Genomic DNA, 16,310 nt, shown 5'->3' with positions numbered 1-16,310 from the left:
TGAATCGGACATGCGAACCAATCTGAACAGGTAGGAATGCACAAAGCTGAGTCCAGATTCGGAGTGACTTGATGGCGGTCCCGAGGTCGAAGAAAACGAGACGCGATATGTGGCAGCGCATTGCTATGTTGTTGTGAGCGGCAATCGACGGCAGCAATATGCAGACTCCGCGCGGTAAAGGCAGCGTGACATGTGTAAATCATCAGATACATTGGTGTTTGCGGATCTCAGGGTCGACGACCTTCGCTGATTGAGAAGCTCGAGTATGGAGGTCTCGTCCCCCGCCAGACAAAAAACAGACAGGAGCTCAAGCGCGTTCACGTGCTAGCGTGGTACGCTAACGCCGCGGACGCGTCAAACCTTCCTTCATCTCCACCTTGCCGTCCAGACCACACTACACCACAATACGCAGCACCATCTCCGCCTGCCACACATCATCATCCAGCAGAAATACACCACATATCTCGCTACATTGAGCGCCCACAAAGTTCCTGCGCAGTAAAATCGAAAAAGCTAGCTCACAATGGACCACCCACAAACCCCCCGCATCCTCGCCCCACACCTCTCAAACTTCCAACACCGCATCGTGCGCATGCTAGGCAAAGTCGTGCAACTACGCGGCGAGACAGCAGTCATCGATGCAGGAGGCAACGTTGATGTTATTCTGAACAGGGTAAGTATTTTCATCTCCGGTTCCACATCATCCAAGCTAACATCGATCGAACTAGGATTCACACCTCGCCGTCGGCCACGCAGTAGAGATCATCGGCAAGGTAGACCAAAATTTACATGTCAAGGTACAAGCTGCTACAGACTTTGGGACGAACATCGGTATGTGCCCTCCTTTACCAAGTAGGATTCATGCTAACGGCAGAGTAGACTTCAATGCCGCAAATGCTGTTGTAGATGCTACACATCGGTACAAGGAGATCTTCTACGATGACAACTAGATCCTTGCTTATCAGAGCTGTTTGAAGAACATGAAACTGGTGGATCTGTTCGTCGTCGACTGCTCATCATTTATCTTGGGAAAAAAAAAGGAGAACCGTGATCAGATGTCATTCATGTAAACCAATTGCAAGAATACAATGCGCTATGTGTTCTACGCCCTTTGTATGGTATCTTCCCGCCACGTAAATTGAGCGCCTCATGAACGCCTACCCAAACCAGATAACGATCGCATATTCATACAGTTACACTAAACATTGCCGTCTCGATCAGGTGTTTAGAGCTTACTTCGCACTCCCTCGAGTCTAAACTTGACGTCTTTGAGCTGCTTCCCAGTTGGCTTCCACGCCTCAAACATGCCCAGCAACTTCTCCACTTCATCTCCAAGTTCTTTTTTAACGAACTCTTCTTCGAGTAACCCTCTCATCGCCCAAGGTAAGAAGTAAGGGTTTGGGTTTGTTGTGGTGGCAGATGGCTCGTAGTGATTCACCCGAAGCTTGAAAACGTCCTCCTTCTTACTGTTATTCGCGAGCTTCTCACCAATAATGGGGATGTTGATGCCCTGGAAACTGCCCGCGGTGTTCGGTCGATCTTTAGTCGTTGTTGGTGTCGGTAGGGATGTTGTTTCGAGGGCGTGTTGGACGGCTAGGGAGTAGATGGCAGGGTCTTCGTAGACGCGAGAGTGGCCTTCGCCGCCATATAGAGAGCCTGCGAGCGCGGGGGAGAGTTCGCGGATGAGGCCGTGATCGGGGAGACCCAGATTGCGTAGCTTCAGCGCGAAGCCGACGAGGTGAGTCAGGAAGTCTGGCGCATGGATGCGGCCATCGACGAAGACGGCGCGGTATATGTAGGGATGCGATAGCGTTGAGAAAGTTGATGACTGACGTGTGTTAGTGAGCGCAGAAACTTCTTCTCAAAAACGGTCTGCTTACTTCGAGAGAGACCAGCTGGTCGTCGATACTACCAACGTACAGTATCCGCACACCGAATCGAAGGACTTCGTCCAGAGCTGCGAGATACATCTGACTAACAAGACTCTTAGGGTTGGAGAACTCGAACAACTCGGCAGCCGTAGGGCCAAAGTACTTCGTCTTGTACTCGATGAATGGGCCCATGTTGACACCGGCCATGGCGCATACTCCGATTCTCGTTGCATTGACACATCCAAATTGTATGAGCTTTGCGACAAGCATCATAGCTACCGGCACACCCTGCGAGTGGCAGGCGACCAAGATAAAGTCGGCTTGCTTCAGGTGATCGATCCAGTTCAGCAAGAGTTTCCACAAAGAGTTGACGCGCTCAGCAATGAAGCCCTCTCCTTCTAATGCTATCTGCTCAATCTCTGGACTGTATCCCTGCGCTTCGGTCCAGTCTTTAATCGCTGCTGCCGCTGCATTCGCGAATCGAATTGATGTACCGGTCGGTTGCCCTAACACCTTTTGAATAATGGGCGCAGGGAAGAAGCCATGTACGCCAATCGCTACAGCCTTCTTGATCTTCGGCGGTGCCGGGTTGATATGTAGGTGAGGGGTCGCAGGCTCGCCCCCGAGGAAGTATCGCCGGATCTGCTTCCAGAAGTTTGGTTGTTGGACCATTTGGTAGGTGGTCCTGAACTCTGGTAGCAGGAGGTTCGCCGGTCCTTGCTTGGCCTTCGCTGCCTGCTTGAGCGCTTGCTTAGCAGCAGTTCCTGTCTCGGGTTTCGCGTCGGGCTTCGTCTCGGGTTTCGTAGGGTCGAGCACTGGTGAGGCTTTCGTCGGCGTAGCGGGCTTGCTTGACGCGGGAGTATCTGCAGGCGTGTCTTTAGCGGGAGGCTTTGTCTTCGGTCGGCCTCGTAACGATGCGAAGGATTTCTTGGTCACCGGTTCTTCTTTCGGTGGCTGCTGTGGTTCTTTGGGTGTCTCTGTGTCTGTTTTGGGCTGCTCTTGCTCGTTGAACTGCGCTGCTTCTGGGTTCGATTGTGAGGGGGTATCGAACACCGCGACCTCGCCGACATGCTTCTGCGGTCCAGCCTCTCCTGGCTTCTTTTCGTCTTCTGGCTTGCCTCTATACCAAAACGCCCATGCGGAGGTTTTTGAGGTCCCTGTAGTACTCTTTTGAGGGGTTTCGATAGGCGCATCCGGGGCGGTGGGTGCTGTTGTCTCTTGCGGCGCAGTGGGTTCGATCTCGGCAGGTGCTTCGGGGAGAGTCTGCTGTTCGGTATCGACTTTAGCTGCGTCGTTGTTCTCAGTGGGAGGCTCGACTGGAGGTGGATTCGCCTGCGCATTCTGTGCACTACTCCACGTCCAAAACCAAGAGCCAGATGCAGCTCTCGCCAGGACTTTGGCAGTTGTAGATGCTATAGCCCTCGACTCTGTATCTGGACGAGGTGCCGCTTCTTTCGGCGTATCCTTCCCATCTGCATCTGCGACCTGATCGGTGTCGGGTTGGATAGTGCCGACATCTAGGCCCTTCGTTTGCGCATCTGGCTCTTCTGAAGGTGTCGGTCCAGGAAGTGGCGTGGTGGAAGCCTCGTCAACACTTGAGTGTGCCTCAGTTTTGAGTTTAGCTGGGTCTGCGTACCCGTCGGGGCGTGACCACCAAGACTTCCATCCCCATGCACTAGCAGCTGCGTCCACTTGTGATTTGGGCGGTTCGGGGGGTAATGGCGGCTCGGAAACTTGGGGCGCTGGTGTCTCTTCGACTTCTTGTGGCTGTGGCTTTGGCTTTGGGGCTTCGTCGAGGAGACCGTCTGAGGATACGTTCACCTGGGTGATGGAGGCGGGTATGGCATCGCCCTTGCTCGACTTGCGCTTGGTGAGGAACTTCTTGGGCGACTCGTCTCTTGGCTTCTTCGCTTCGTCATCGGGTAGTTCGCCTGTCGCGCCCCCGCTCACTCCGATGCTTTCCTTCGCGGTCTGCACTATGGCAGGCGCTTTCGACCGCCAACTGCCCGTGCCCGAAAGCCACTTCTTGCCTCGCGGTGTCTGTGTCCCAGAGGCGGTCGGTGTTGCGGCGCCAACTGAAGACGTTGACGCTGCTACCGACTGGTCCGAGGGTGCATCTGGTAGGATGTCACTACTGCTGGGAGTAGTGTCGGTCGTACTTGCATCCTGTGGGACTGCTGGGGCCTTGGTGGATGCGTCGGAGGGAGCCTCGGGGTTTGGCTTGGACTTCTTGCGTGGGTTCATTCCGGCAGGGAGGGTGAAGGAGCTGAGAAGGCGATGCGACCGCTGGAGCAAGCATCAGCACGGGCAAGACACGTGAAGTTGGCAGCATACCTTCATCCCGAGGTGGACCAGGCGCGTCGTGCTGAACCAGCAATGACGCATGTGGGCCCATCCCGTGCACTAGTCCCGGATTAGCGTACCCTGATAGCGTGGATTCTGCCACCGCCTAGCGATATTGCCGGGCTTCCCAAATTTTGTAGCGCGAACTTTTGCCCGCCGTACCACGACGCCAAACTGCAGCAATGGCGATCCAAAAGAAGGTGCGCGAATGCAGAATTAATACTGGCGATAGTGACTAATCCCCATAAGCACGGAAAAGGTCGTCTCGACAAATGGTACAAGCTCGCCAAGGAGAAGGGCTATCGTGCGCGTGCCGCCTTCAAGTTGATCCAGCTGAACAAGAAGTACAACTTCCTCGAGAAGAGCAAAGTCTTGATTGATCTTTGCGCTGCGCCCGGATCATGGTGCCAGGTCGCTTCCGAGGTATGTCGCCATTCTGTACACAATGTGCCTCCATGCTAAAAACCACAGGTTATGCCCGCGCATTCCCTCATCGTCGGTGTCGATCTCGCCCCAATCAAGCCCATCCCGCGATGCATCACCTTCCAGAGCGACATTACCACGGACAAGTGCCGAGCGACTCTGCGCCAACATCTCAAGCATCTCAAGTGCGACACTGTCCTTCACGATGGTGCGCCCAACGTCGGAACTGCCTGGGTGCAGGATGCTTTCACCCAAGCAGAGCTCGTTCTACAATCTATGAAGCTGGCTACAGAGTTCTTGGTTGAGGGAGGAACTTTCGTCACCAAGATCTTCAGATCCAAGGACTACAACTCACTTCTCTGGGTGTTTAACCAGCTATTCACCAAGGTCGAAGCAACAAAGCCCCCATCCTCTCGAAATGTCTCCGCCGAAATCTTCGTCGTCTGCCGCGGTTACAAAGCCCCGAAGCACCTCGATCCCAAGTTCCTCGACGCCCGCAGTGTCTTCGCCGAACTCTCAGACCCTACCCCGAACAACGAAGCCAAGGTCTTCAAGCCTGAAGTCAAGAAGAGGAAGCGTGAGGGTTACGAGGAGGGCGACTGGACACAGTTCAAGGAGGTGCCTGTCTCTGACTTCATCCAAACGACCGATCCCATCGCCATGTTGGGTGGTTTGAATAAGCTCAGCTTCGAACAGAAGCCGAACGGCGACATCGCTGTCGCGACTATCGACAAGCTTCCGGAGACCACAAAGGAAATCAGGGACTGCTGTGCCGATCTAAAGGTCTTGGGTCGCGCCGACTTCAAGCGCCTTCTGCGTTGGCGTCTGAGGGTGCGCGAGATCTTCGGTTTCGCGACCAAGAAGACGAAGGCTCAAGAAGAGGCCAAGGCCAAAGAAGCGCAAGAAGGCGATGAGGTCGCTGAGATCGAGTCGATGGACGAGGAGATGCAGATTCAAGAGGAGTTGGAGCGACTGAAAGAGAAAGACTCAAAGTCGAGAAAGAAGCAGCGCCGAGCTGAGAACGAGCGGAAGCAAAAAGAGATCACTCGTCTACAAATGAACATGGCTACACCTTTTGAGATCGGTCTGGAACAGGCCGGACCAACTGGCGAGGATTCCATGTTCGGCCTCAAGGCAGTCGACAAGGCCGGTGCTCTCAACAGGATCGCCAAGGGTAGAATGGCGCAAGTCATTGAACGCGAACAGCCAGAGGAAGAAGAGGAGGAACCGGAAACTGACGACGAAGAGGATCGTCTTGAACGAGACCTTGACAACATGTACGGCGAATACGTCGAGCAGAGATCAGCAAGAGACGCCAAGTACAGGGCAAAGCGTGCAAGGAAACAGGACGACGACGAAGAGTTCAATGGTTTCTCTGATCAAGACAAAGAACAAAGTGACGACGAAGAGCTTGTACAGTCCGAAAGCGATTGGAGCGATGACGAGGAGGAAGGCCCAAAGAACCTCATCACCGACCTCGACAACGAAGAGCAGCCCAAGACCGGTCTCACCAAGCGCGCAGCACGGTTCTTCGACCAGGACATCTTCAAGGGCATCGATGGGCTTGAGGATCTGGAAGAGGAAGACGATGACAGTGGTATCGATGTTGAAGGCGACACCGAGATGAAGGACGAATCTGCCACACCCGCGCCAGCTACTGAGAAGGAACTGAGTATAAGAACGGCTACCAAGGCTGCCTCACCCTCAGCATTCGATGACGAATCCTCAGATGATGACGACAAGATCGAGGAAGTCAAGCGCGATGAAGATCAATGGGAGCAAGACAGCATGCCCATGAAGAACGGCAGGCCAGACATCGACATCATCACCGCCGAAGCCATGACCCTCGCTCACCAAATGGCCACAGGCCAGAAAACAAAGTACGACCTCCTCGACGAATCCTTCAACCGCTACTCCCTCCGCGACGTCGACGGCCTACCAGACTGGTTCCTCGACGACGAAAACAAGCACTCCAAACTCCAACGGCCCACCACTGCCGCCGCCGCCTCCGCCATCAAGGAGAAACTGCGCGCCCTGAACGCACGACCCATCAAGAAGGTCCGCGAAGCGCAAGCCCGCAAGAAGTTCAAGGCCGCCCAGCGCATGGAGAAGCTGAAGAAGAAGTCTGCGCTCCTCGCCGACGAGGAGGGCATGACGGAGAAGGAAAAGGCACAGAGTATTGCGCGCTTGATGTCGAGGGCTGCCAAGAAGAAGCCTAAGCAGAAGGTCAGCGTTATTGTGGCTAAGGGTGGTAACAAGGGTATCAAGACTAGGCCCAAGGGGACCAAGGGTAAGTATAAGATGGTGGATGCTAGGTTGAAGAAGGATGTGCGGGGTGAGAAGAGGGCGGCTAAGCGGAATAAGAAGAGGTGAAGTGGTGCGTATGTATGAATTGTTAGGTCTGCATCATAGGGCGCGACTTGGACTTTCTTTTTGATTATAGCAACGAAGAAATGGTATGGACTGATATGTCCTGTCAATATGGTGCTACGTATGGCGTGATGACTGCAGGAAAAGCCACTTCGCCAGGTATGCGATCAGTGCAACACCGCTAAATATCAAAGGCATGTACATTGAATCACGAGGATAAAAGTCTTCGTGGACTACCTTAGCAGGAAAAGAGTTCATTTCATTTCATTTCAGTTCTTTGAGAACTTGACATCCATGCTACCTGTAAAGCTCAATGTGCTCCCTACTCAGGCATCAACGACCTCCTTCATAACAGCCTGCTCACCCTTCTCATCACCCCTACCATGCATTTTCCTCGCCACCTCATCCGTAAGATACTGCTCGACATTCGGCGACAGCACCGCCGCAATGATAAGCAGCACGCCAAACGGAAGTGTGCAGAGATACACCGTGCGGAACGAAAGTGCATACGCGCTCTTAACAGCCTGGCCCGTGGCTGCGATAATCTCAGGCGAGATACCAGGTACAGCGCTGAAGTCACCAGCCGTGATACTAGTGAACAGCGCCGGAAGTGACGTTTCAGGAAGACCAGCGGCGAGCGCAGCAGGCATGACCTTTTGCGGGATATACTTTGCAGACTCGGTTGCGAGAATGGAGGAGTACATGCTCGTGGCAATGGCTGAGAGACCTGTTCGAATAGCGCCCATGACACCAGTGACCAGACCGATGTCAGCGGGGTCCCAGAGGTAGGCTGTGCTGGATAGAGTGAGGTTCTCGATGTAGCCTGCAGCGATGGTGCCGATGAGGAGCAGGGCGGTTGTGCGTTGTTCAGTTGTTTCGTCCGAGGCGGCGACCGCGGCGACGAAGGCGGTGGTTATGACTGCCGCGACGGTCATTTGGATCTTCATGCGTGGGAGGTAGCGGACACCGGCGCCTCCGAGGATCTGGCCGAGGAGAAGTCCTCCACCAACGGCGCACTGTGTTTGTTAGAACAAGATTATCAGGACGGTTTGATTGTTGGTTGACTTACCGAGAGCCATCCAATCTTGGTGATGTCTGTGGTAAAGAGCGAGGAGACCATCGTAGGCCAGATGATCGAGTTTGCGTAGTAGACAATGGCTGCCAGACTAGCGCAAGCTACATTGGCATCGTACTCGATGTTCCTGAACAGACGTAGAGGAATGAGGGGGTATTCGAGTCCTGGGGCGTAGGCCTCCCAGAAACAGAAAGCGACTAGAGTGGCAAAGCCAGCGAACAGTGCTCCCAGTACGTGACCGCTCTTCCATGGGTATGCGGAGCCGCCCCAGTTCATGCCGATGAGGAAGACGACGAGACCAGTTGAGAACAAGAAGATACCCATCCAGTCAAGGGTTTTGAGTTGTTTGAGTTTCGATTTGCCGCCAACGTGAAGCATTTCCTGCGTTTATTAGCTGGGTTTATACTGGCTGAAATGGGCTTCCTTACGTATGTTGGTGGGAAGTAGAAGAAGAAGTAGAGAACGATTGCCAGTACGTTGACAATGCATCCGAGAATATAGCACCACCGCCATTGCAGCTCCGTAGTCTGATAGAGTGATCGTGCTACTGGCGGACCAAATACGGCGAACGGCACTGATGTCGATAGCACGAAAGCGTTCACCGGACCTCTCAGTGAGTTTGGAACGAGTTCGCCGAGAATGATGTGGAACGACAGTTGGCCGGCTGCGGCAAGACCGTTGATGGAGTTTGTTGCCTAACATGATTAGTATTATCCTAGGCTGTGGCTGGTCGAACATACAATCAGCATATTGATGCTTTGTGCACTTGCTCCAATGATGTTTCCGATGAGACCGAGTATTGACGAGCAGATGAAGAACCATCTACGACCGAAGATATCTGACAGGCGACCGACGAGTGTGAAACCGATGGCGAATCCAGCTGTCCAGGAGATGCCGACCCAGATGATGTCCGGGGACGGTCCGATGGCTGCGTTGATGAGGCTCAATGTGTTTGCGGGGAGTACCCATCCCAGGTAACTGGAAACTCTTAGTGCCTTCACCTCCAGTGATTGATGCAAGGACATACCCAGAGATTTGCGCTAGACATGTAGCCACGACAGTGCCGATGAAGTTGACGCTTGTGAAGTATGACTTGCCCAGATCGGCGGTATGGCCACCAAGGGCTTCTTGAGCGACATGATCATGGTGAAGGCCATGGCTGCTGGCAGTATGCTGATGAGTGAGACTCTCGTTGGTGGTAGTGACTTCTTCGCGGTATTGCTTCTCTTCCACCATGATGGATTGATGTTGGTTCGATGTTGACTGCCTCTGTGGAAGGGTGCGTAAGAAACGCAGAGGCTAGAGTTGTGCAACCACACTGGGCCCTGGGTTATCTTTATCATGCAAATGGCTCACGAATCATGGGTGAAAATCTGGGGTACCCCAGAATTAGGTGGAGACTTACCTGGTGAAGGCAGGTTCCAGATAGCCGGGGGCACTGTCATGTCAGCGCCACGTTTTGGAAATCCGGAGTAATGATCTACTTTGTCTACATAAGGGCAAGTTCTCGTATACCGACTGGTATTTCGAACGTCTTCATCGGGCCAGAATGTTACGCGCAAGCTAATTCCACGTGCTCTGGCGTTAAGCAGCGGAAGCCCCGGAGTCGGGGGTGTTCGGTAGAGGCTGAATGCTGTGGTCTCGAGGAGGCTGATGGGGCAGTACCCGGATGACGGTAACCGGGAGTCCCGTGAACTTGATGCCCTGGTGAAGGGAACCTGTGGATCGTGCAGACAGCTAGTTATGAATACTACGGACTGTACGCGATATCGAAACTCAGCAGACTTCTGTATGCAGCGACCGGCTAATCTTCACAGCACAAAGATGCGTCACCAATCCGTGGTTGCAGGATGGTCGAATGCTCGAAGGACGATCGTCTAACGTTTCCCGTGCTGCAGTAGTCTGTTCGGTCTTCTTTCGACAGTCGTTAACCGGGTTACGCTGCTGATCTAGCGGGACAAGCATGCGGGGTCTGGACTCGTGCGGTCTACTTTCAGCTGCGATAGAGTGTCGAGCCAGATCAAGCCACTCGAACGTCTCAACGTTAGTCCACAGCATAGTCGATGCCAGCAGACTGGATGGTGGAACACCCGTGACGGGAACTCTGACGGCGCATTATGCACATGCACCTCGAAACGGAGCAGCTCGTTGGCGCACTGAGCAAGTCTGGGGTGGGCGACGCGACGAGGATGTAGGTTCGGTGTGACATTCCCCGCATCTGCGTCCCGTGGGGAAATTGGAAGCTCGAAAGCATGCCGCCGAGCCTATGATAGCCCATGGGAGGTGTAGCTGCTATAATTGATAAGAGGTGCATGCTATCCGATTCGCTTTAATGCAGTTGTCTACGAACAAGGGTTTTCCGAAAGTGAACCTGGGATGGTGGGTGACCTCGAGCGGGTGCTTGCGCCACAGAAACGTGATTGGGCGTGGTTCGCCGCCGTCTCCACTCAAAACTTTTGGTGATTCACATGTCGCGACTTGAACGCACTCGCGACTTCTCGTGATACTCGCATGCCCGACCGATAGCACCACTTCCGTCTAATATCGCATACCATGGCTTCTGCAGTAGCGCCCTCGCCCGCGCCAAAGGAGGAGCCCGCCGAAACCTCCGCGACCGAAGTCATCAGCCCCGCCGATGCTCTATACGACAAATGCGCCCAACGGCCTGCGGGCCAGATCTTCTTCCAGCGCGACCTCTCAAACATGCAGGTCGCAGACACTGTGGCTCAGCTCATAGTGCTGCTGCAAGAGCTATGCGACCGTCATTTGTTGAAGCTCATGAGCCTCGAGGGCGAAATGTGCTGGAAACTGAGGACAAGGGAAGAAGCCGACAAGTAGGTCTAGACTCTCGCGGACATGGCATCTTGAACTCTTCTGACAGACATCCCTTCTCAGACTGCGACGACTCACACCCGACGAACGCCTCCTCTACTCCCACATCGATTCAGTGCAAGCCGACGGCATCTGGTCCAAATCCCTCCGAGCCAAAACAAATGTCACACAACAGACCCTCACAAAATGCCTCAAGAGCTTGGAGTCGAAGGACTTGGTGCAGTCGGTCATGAGCGTCAAGTTCCCCAACCGGAAGATGTACCTCTTGAAGCATTTGAAACCATCAGAAGACATTGCAGGTGGCCCATGGCAGTCAGAGGGTGACTTCGACATGGCACTGATTGAAACAATCTCGGGCATCGTCGCTCAGCATGTGGAGAACGAAACCTGCATCAAGGTGCCCGGCAACTGGAACGACTACGACACCACGGGCGACAGGACAGCTGCTATCGCTCAGAAGAAGGCCGAGGTTCTGGGCGCCGTGCGAGACATAGAAGAGGCGCCAGCCGTGAAGCCCTACAACCCCGCAAAGGACCCAAACACATCCAAGCTCGTCCACCGACACAACCCGCAATACCCAACAGCAGCCTCTGTAGCCAACTGGCTCAACTCGAAGGAGGTTCTGCGTGGCAAGACTGTAAGGGAGGATGATATGGAGCAACTCTTGGAGATGATGGTTCTCGACGACCGGCTTGAGAAGATCTCTGGCACAAACTACCGGACCGTACTACGTGCCACCGACACCAAGGTCTACAACGGCTTTGTAGATGCACCGTGCGGCAATTGCCCTGTTTTCGATCTTTGCGGAAACGAGGGTGAGATTTCAGCAAGGACATGCGTTTACTTTGGTCAATGGCTGGAGACTTCATCCGAGGAAATTTAGATGAAAGAAAATCATGAGGAATTTCAATGTTAGCATAGCGCGGAGTTTGGGGTGTCAGCATTTACATGGACGATCGAAAAGGTATACCCATTATATTCAAACAAGTTCTCCTCATCCTACCTTCTCATAAAAGATTGATGTAGTTCCAGTACCTTCGAAACCCTGGGGTGCCTCGCAACAATGCATGGGGCTTTGAAATTGGTTATTGGAATGCTCTGCTAGCCTGTCGTGTAAAGTCTCCGAACTCACGAAAATCGCTCTCGGAGACATACGTGAGCACAGCTGACATCGACTGTGGAGACTTTTTCTCTATACGCCCGATCGAATACGCTCACTGACATTGTCTCCGAGCAAGAGGGTTTGCAATGTAGTGCTGCCGGGCGATGCTCAGCCATCGTATATATGAGGGATGCCGGCCCTCATGTTAATCGCATCACATAAAACACACCAAATCAAATCCAACTCACATCCCGATATCCAGCTCATCAAAAATGACCCTTCCTACCTCTCGATACACAATGGCAAGTTTCCTCGACGCTGAATCCGCGCAAAAGTACAAGAACGCCGAGAAGGCGACTCGTCCTTACGTCAAAACCATCGTCCAACAATCAGAAATAGCTGCCTGTCTCGAAACAGGAGCTGAAGCCAATGTACTCGATTTCGCATGTGGAACGGGAGTTGTTGCACAGGAAATCTACGATACAGTACCAAAAGAGAAGTGGGAACAGTTGAAAGTGCTGGGCACTGACATCAGTGCTCCGATGTTGGAACATTTGAGAGCGCGAGGAGAGACGCAGGGATGGACGGGGTTGGATACGAAGATTGTGGATGGGAATGTGAGTTATCCGTGTCTGCAGACGCTCCAGCACTGGGTTGATACTAATGCTTTCTTCCAGACAGACATAACCCAAGCTCTCCCCAAGGCATCATACACACATATATTCGTCTCCTTCGCTATATCCATGCTCCCCGCACAGACACTCACGCATCTTTGCTCACTGTTGCGCCCAGGCGGATACATAGCAGTTGCAACGTGGTCGAGCATGTCGTGGGATAGTCTCCTCACACGCAGCATCGCTCTCATGAACGCACCACAGCCTTACTCGCCCTCGCGTGAGGAACTGCGAGGAAAGTTCTGCGGACTTTGGGCTGACGAGTCATACTTGGCACAGCAGTTTGAAGCAGTGGGCTTGGGAAGAGTAGGGACCTCTAACGAGAAGAAAGCTGTGCGCGTTGGGACGCCAGATGTTTTCGTAGAGACTATGCAGTTTCCGCTGCAATATGTAAGGAGTACATGGTGGCAGGGCGAGCGAGAGGGAATCCTAGAAGATTTGAATGGTGCTATGAAAATTGTCGTACAGAAAGAGGTTGGAGAGGATGGGGAAGTGGAACTGGAGTTTGATGGTGTTGTTGGGTGGGGGTGGAAGAGTGGTTAAGGGTCCATCTAGCTGTGCAGCGCGATGTATTTTCCATTTATGACATCTGTAAACGACCCCATCTTCTTTGCCTTTGAGTATTTAACAAACCGTCACGACGGCAAGGATTATGTCAGTGTCGTACAGCGGTCATGCCTCACCTTCAGATGATGCTATTCCTAGCGTCGAGGCGCACGTCCCCGCAAGTGTTCCACCCCAATGTCGATCAGCCGGCGCGACATCTCGTGGCCTCCCAACAGAGTGACCGATGATAGATTGACTCGACATCCAGCGCCATGTCCCCTTGAGACACCCCCGACACTCCTTTAGTCCGCCTACAACATTCAACTATCGCATTAGAGCGTCTACCACATCTCACCCACGAACATGTCCGGCGCTCGCCCACTCCTCTCCGCACGCGCGTCCTCGGACATCAGCGGAGAGCGCGACATAGCAGAAGATGAAGCCCTGCTCACAGGCCGCTCAACAGCACACACGGAGAAGGAAGGGCCGCGATCATGGAAGTTCTGGAGAGAAATAGGTCTATTTGTCTGGGCTGTCATCGCAACCGCGGCCGTCATCGTGCTCGCCGTCATCTTCCAGAAGGCCGGTTCCGACTCCAAGACTTCGCATGCGAACGGGAAGAGGAACCTGATCTTCATGGTGTCTGACGGCATGGGCCCTACCTCGCTGTCGCTCACAAGATCGTTTATGCAGTTCCAGAACGGCGCACCCTGGAGTGAGCAGCTCGTTATCGATCAACACCTTATCGGACAGTCGCGAACGCGGTCCTCTTCCTCCCTCATTACCGACTCGGCGGCAGGCGCGACGGCGTTCTCGTGTGCGCAGAAGAGCTACAACGGTGCCATCTCCGTTACACCCGACCACGAGCCATGCGGCACAGTGCTGGAAGCGGCCAAGAAGGCAGGATACATGACTGGTCTCGTTGTGACCACGAGGATCACAGATGCGACACCGGCATGCTTCGCCGCTCACGTCAACATGCGATCGGAAGAAGACCGCATCGCAGAACAGATGGTCGGAGACTACCCGCTTGGGCGCGTCGTGGATTTGATGTTTGGAGGCGGACGATGCCATTTCCTGCCCAATTCGACGGTCGACTCAAGCTGCCGCGCCGACAACAAAGACATCGTGGAACTGGCGAAGAAGAAAGGATACAAATATGTCGACGACCGCGCGGGCTTTGACATGTTGAAAACAGGAGCGGGCCTAGATCTGCCCATCTTGGGACTCTATGCCGACACAGATATTCCCTACGAGATTGACCGCCGTAACGAGAACGACATCTACCCTAGCCTACACGAGATGGCTGAGGTTGCCATGAAGGCGCTCAGCGACGCGACCAGGGACAGCGACAAGGGCTTCTTCCTCATGATTGAAGGATCAAGAATCGACCACGCAGGCCACCACAACGACCCTGCTGCTCAGGTACACGAGGTGCTCGCATACGACAGGACCTTTACCAGCGTACTGGACTTTATCAAGAACGAAAAGACCAAGACAGTCATGGTCTCTACCTCGGACCACGAGACAGGTGGTCTAGCTGTTGCCCGCCGTACGTTCTCCCCACCCCTCATCCCTCCAGTAGCAACCCTCACTAACATTCACCAGAACTCCACGCATCCTACCCCGAATACCTCTGGTACCCCTCCCCCCTCGCAAACGCCTCCCACTCCGCCGAGCGCCTCGCCCTCGAATACACAAAGTACCTCCTCGCCGGTCCATCTGACGAGGACAAGGCCAACTTTGTCCGGAGTTCCATCACATCCGGTCTGGGCATCTACGACTACACCGACAAGGAAGTCGCTGATCTCGTTGCCGAGCCTATTACCTCCCTATACCAATACGCCGACATGGTCTCCCGGCGTTCACAAACCGGCTGGTCGACCCACGGCCATAGCGGCGCAGACGTCAATATCTACTCTTCTGACCCCGAGGCTGCCAAGGCGCTGGTGGGTAACCACGAGAACACCGAGGTTGGCGACTTTTTGAGGGATTACCTGGATGTGGATGTTGAGGCTGTCACAAAGGAGCTCAGGGAGAAGGGCACGGGGTTGACGGTGCTGGATGTAAATGGTACGGAGGTTAGCTGGATGGGCAAGGTACCTGAGGAGGGGCAGAGACTGGATGGTCAGACGCATCTCGCGAGCTATGGAGGTGATCATAAGAAGAGAGGTGATGGTGGTGTTGTTCACGGTGAGGAGTGTGGCTGTGGACATTGATTTTGGTGTCGTTTGGCATGCTTTGGCGTTTTGGGTGCAGAAGAGATACCGGTTGATATAGACTTACAGCTAACGGCGTCGAATCATAGTTTGATTTCAGCGACATTTACCAGTAACTTAGTTGACGAGAAATTCAAAGTCTTCTTATCATCATACAAAATTGGAGAACCAATTGATTTCCATATTCCAAATCAGCCTGGATATCTCCCGCGATGCGGCACCACCAATCAAGCCAAACACTCGAAGAACCCCTCAGTCTGCCAGCTCCATCTACTACCTCTACTCTCCTTCCTCCCGTCACTACCTGCATCACTCTTGTCTTTTCTCGTCCTTCTTCTCTGCGTCATACCAACCCCCATCTCCTCCCGACCAAGCGTACCTTCCCTCCTCTCGCCACCTTCCGCGCCAGCTTGTGTGCCAGACTGCGTTCCTGATCTGATGCTCCTCCTCAGCGAACTTCTCGACCGTATATCCACATCTCTCGGTGGGTACTGCCAATCCGCCATGCCAATACCTTCTCCGCCACCTCTGTGCTTTCTTCCCTTCATCTTACTCTTCATCCTCCGTATCGACCCCTCGCCCACACCACCCCAAAACCTACACACCAGCGCGCAGCCATGCCACAGAGCTAGCAACATCGCGCCCGTCGCTGATATGCCACCTGCACTGTGTATAGCCCAGTTGACGCGATTGCAGCGGGCCTGGAACGAAAGTCCCTTTTGAAGGAAGATGAAATGCCATAGAGGGTAGTGGAATTTTCCGATGCAGAAAGCGAGGCCGGGCTTGATGTTGGATACGTAGACGTAGATGTGGGAGGCGAGAGTTAGAAACATGATTATGTCCCAGAGGCTGAGG

General features: G+C 53.8%; 6 protein-coding genes across 6 annotated transcripts; 4 read left to right on the top strand and 2 right to left on the bottom strand.

The window, feature by feature from the left end:
• Positions 1-523: 523 nt before the first annotated feature.
• Positions 524-950, top strand: J4E87_004267 (uncharacterized protein; the record flags this gene model as incomplete). Its single annotated transcript, XM_049375889.1, has 3 exons — positions 524-673; positions 729-831; positions 880-950. 3 exons carry the CDS (start codon positions 524-526, stop codon positions 948-950), a joined length of 324 nt encoding a protein of 107 aa, XP_049234098.1.
• A 275-nt stretch (positions 951-1,225) lies between these two features.
• J4E87_004266 (uncharacterized protein) lies at positions 1,226-4,211 on the bottom strand (the record flags this gene model as incomplete). The annotated part of the gene is made up of 3 exons (XM_049375888.1): positions 1,226-1,828; positions 1,881-4,157; positions 4,206-4,211. The coding sequence occupies 3 exons, from the start codon at positions 4,209-4,211 to the stop codon at positions 1,226-1,228; spliced, it is 2,886 nt and encodes a 961-aa protein (XP_049234097.1).
• Positions 4,212-4,396: 185 nt separating this feature from the next.
• SPB1 (AdoMet-dependent rRNA methyltransferase spb1) lies at positions 4,397-7,010 on the top strand (the record flags this gene model as incomplete). Its single annotated transcript, XM_049375887.1, has 3 exons — positions 4,397-4,414; positions 4,464-4,637; positions 4,686-7,010. 3 exons carry the CDS (start codon positions 4,397-4,399, stop codon positions 7,008-7,010), a joined length of 2,517 nt encoding a protein of 838 aa, XP_049234096.1.
• A 323-nt stretch (positions 7,011-7,333) lies between these two features.
• On the bottom strand, positions 7,334-9,318 carry J4E87_004264 (uncharacterized protein; the record flags this gene model as incomplete). Its single annotated transcript, XM_049375886.1, has 5 exons — positions 7,334-8,023; positions 8,077-8,463; positions 8,511-8,777; positions 8,823-9,060; positions 9,110-9,318. The coding sequence occupies 5 exons, from the start codon at positions 9,316-9,318 to the stop codon at positions 7,334-7,336; spliced, it is 1,791 nt and encodes a 596-aa protein (XP_049234095.1).
• A 1,317-nt stretch (positions 9,319-10,635) lies between these two features.
• J4E87_004263 (uncharacterized protein) lies at positions 10,636-11,797 on the top strand (the record flags this gene model as incomplete). Its single annotated transcript, XM_049375885.1, has 2 exons — positions 10,636-10,916; positions 10,978-11,797. The coding sequence occupies 2 exons, from the start codon at positions 10,636-10,638 to the stop codon at positions 11,795-11,797; spliced, it is 1,101 nt and encodes a 366-aa protein (XP_049234094.1).
• A 1,802-nt stretch (positions 11,798-13,599) lies between these two features.
• On the top strand, positions 13,600-15,455 carry J4E87_004262 (uncharacterized protein; the record flags this gene model as incomplete). The annotated part of the gene is made up of 2 exons (XM_049375884.1): positions 13,600-14,788; positions 14,845-15,455. 2 exons carry the CDS (start codon positions 13,600-13,602, stop codon positions 15,453-15,455), a joined length of 1,800 nt encoding a protein of 599 aa, XP_049234093.1.
• Positions 15,456-16,310: the final 855 nt, after the last annotated feature.

Source organism: Alternaria ethzedia, assembly GCF_023757985.1.
Source record: "Alternaria ethzedia strain BMP 0044 chromosome Unknown scaffold_8, whole genome shotgun sequence".
In the NCBI taxonomy this organism is placed as follows: Eukaryota; Fungi; Ascomycota; class Dothideomycetes; order Pleosporales; family Pleosporaceae; genus Alternaria; species Alternaria ethzedia.
The sequence above is the reverse complement of the archived record's forward strand: the minus strand, read 5'-3'. Positions and strand labels throughout refer to the sequence as shown.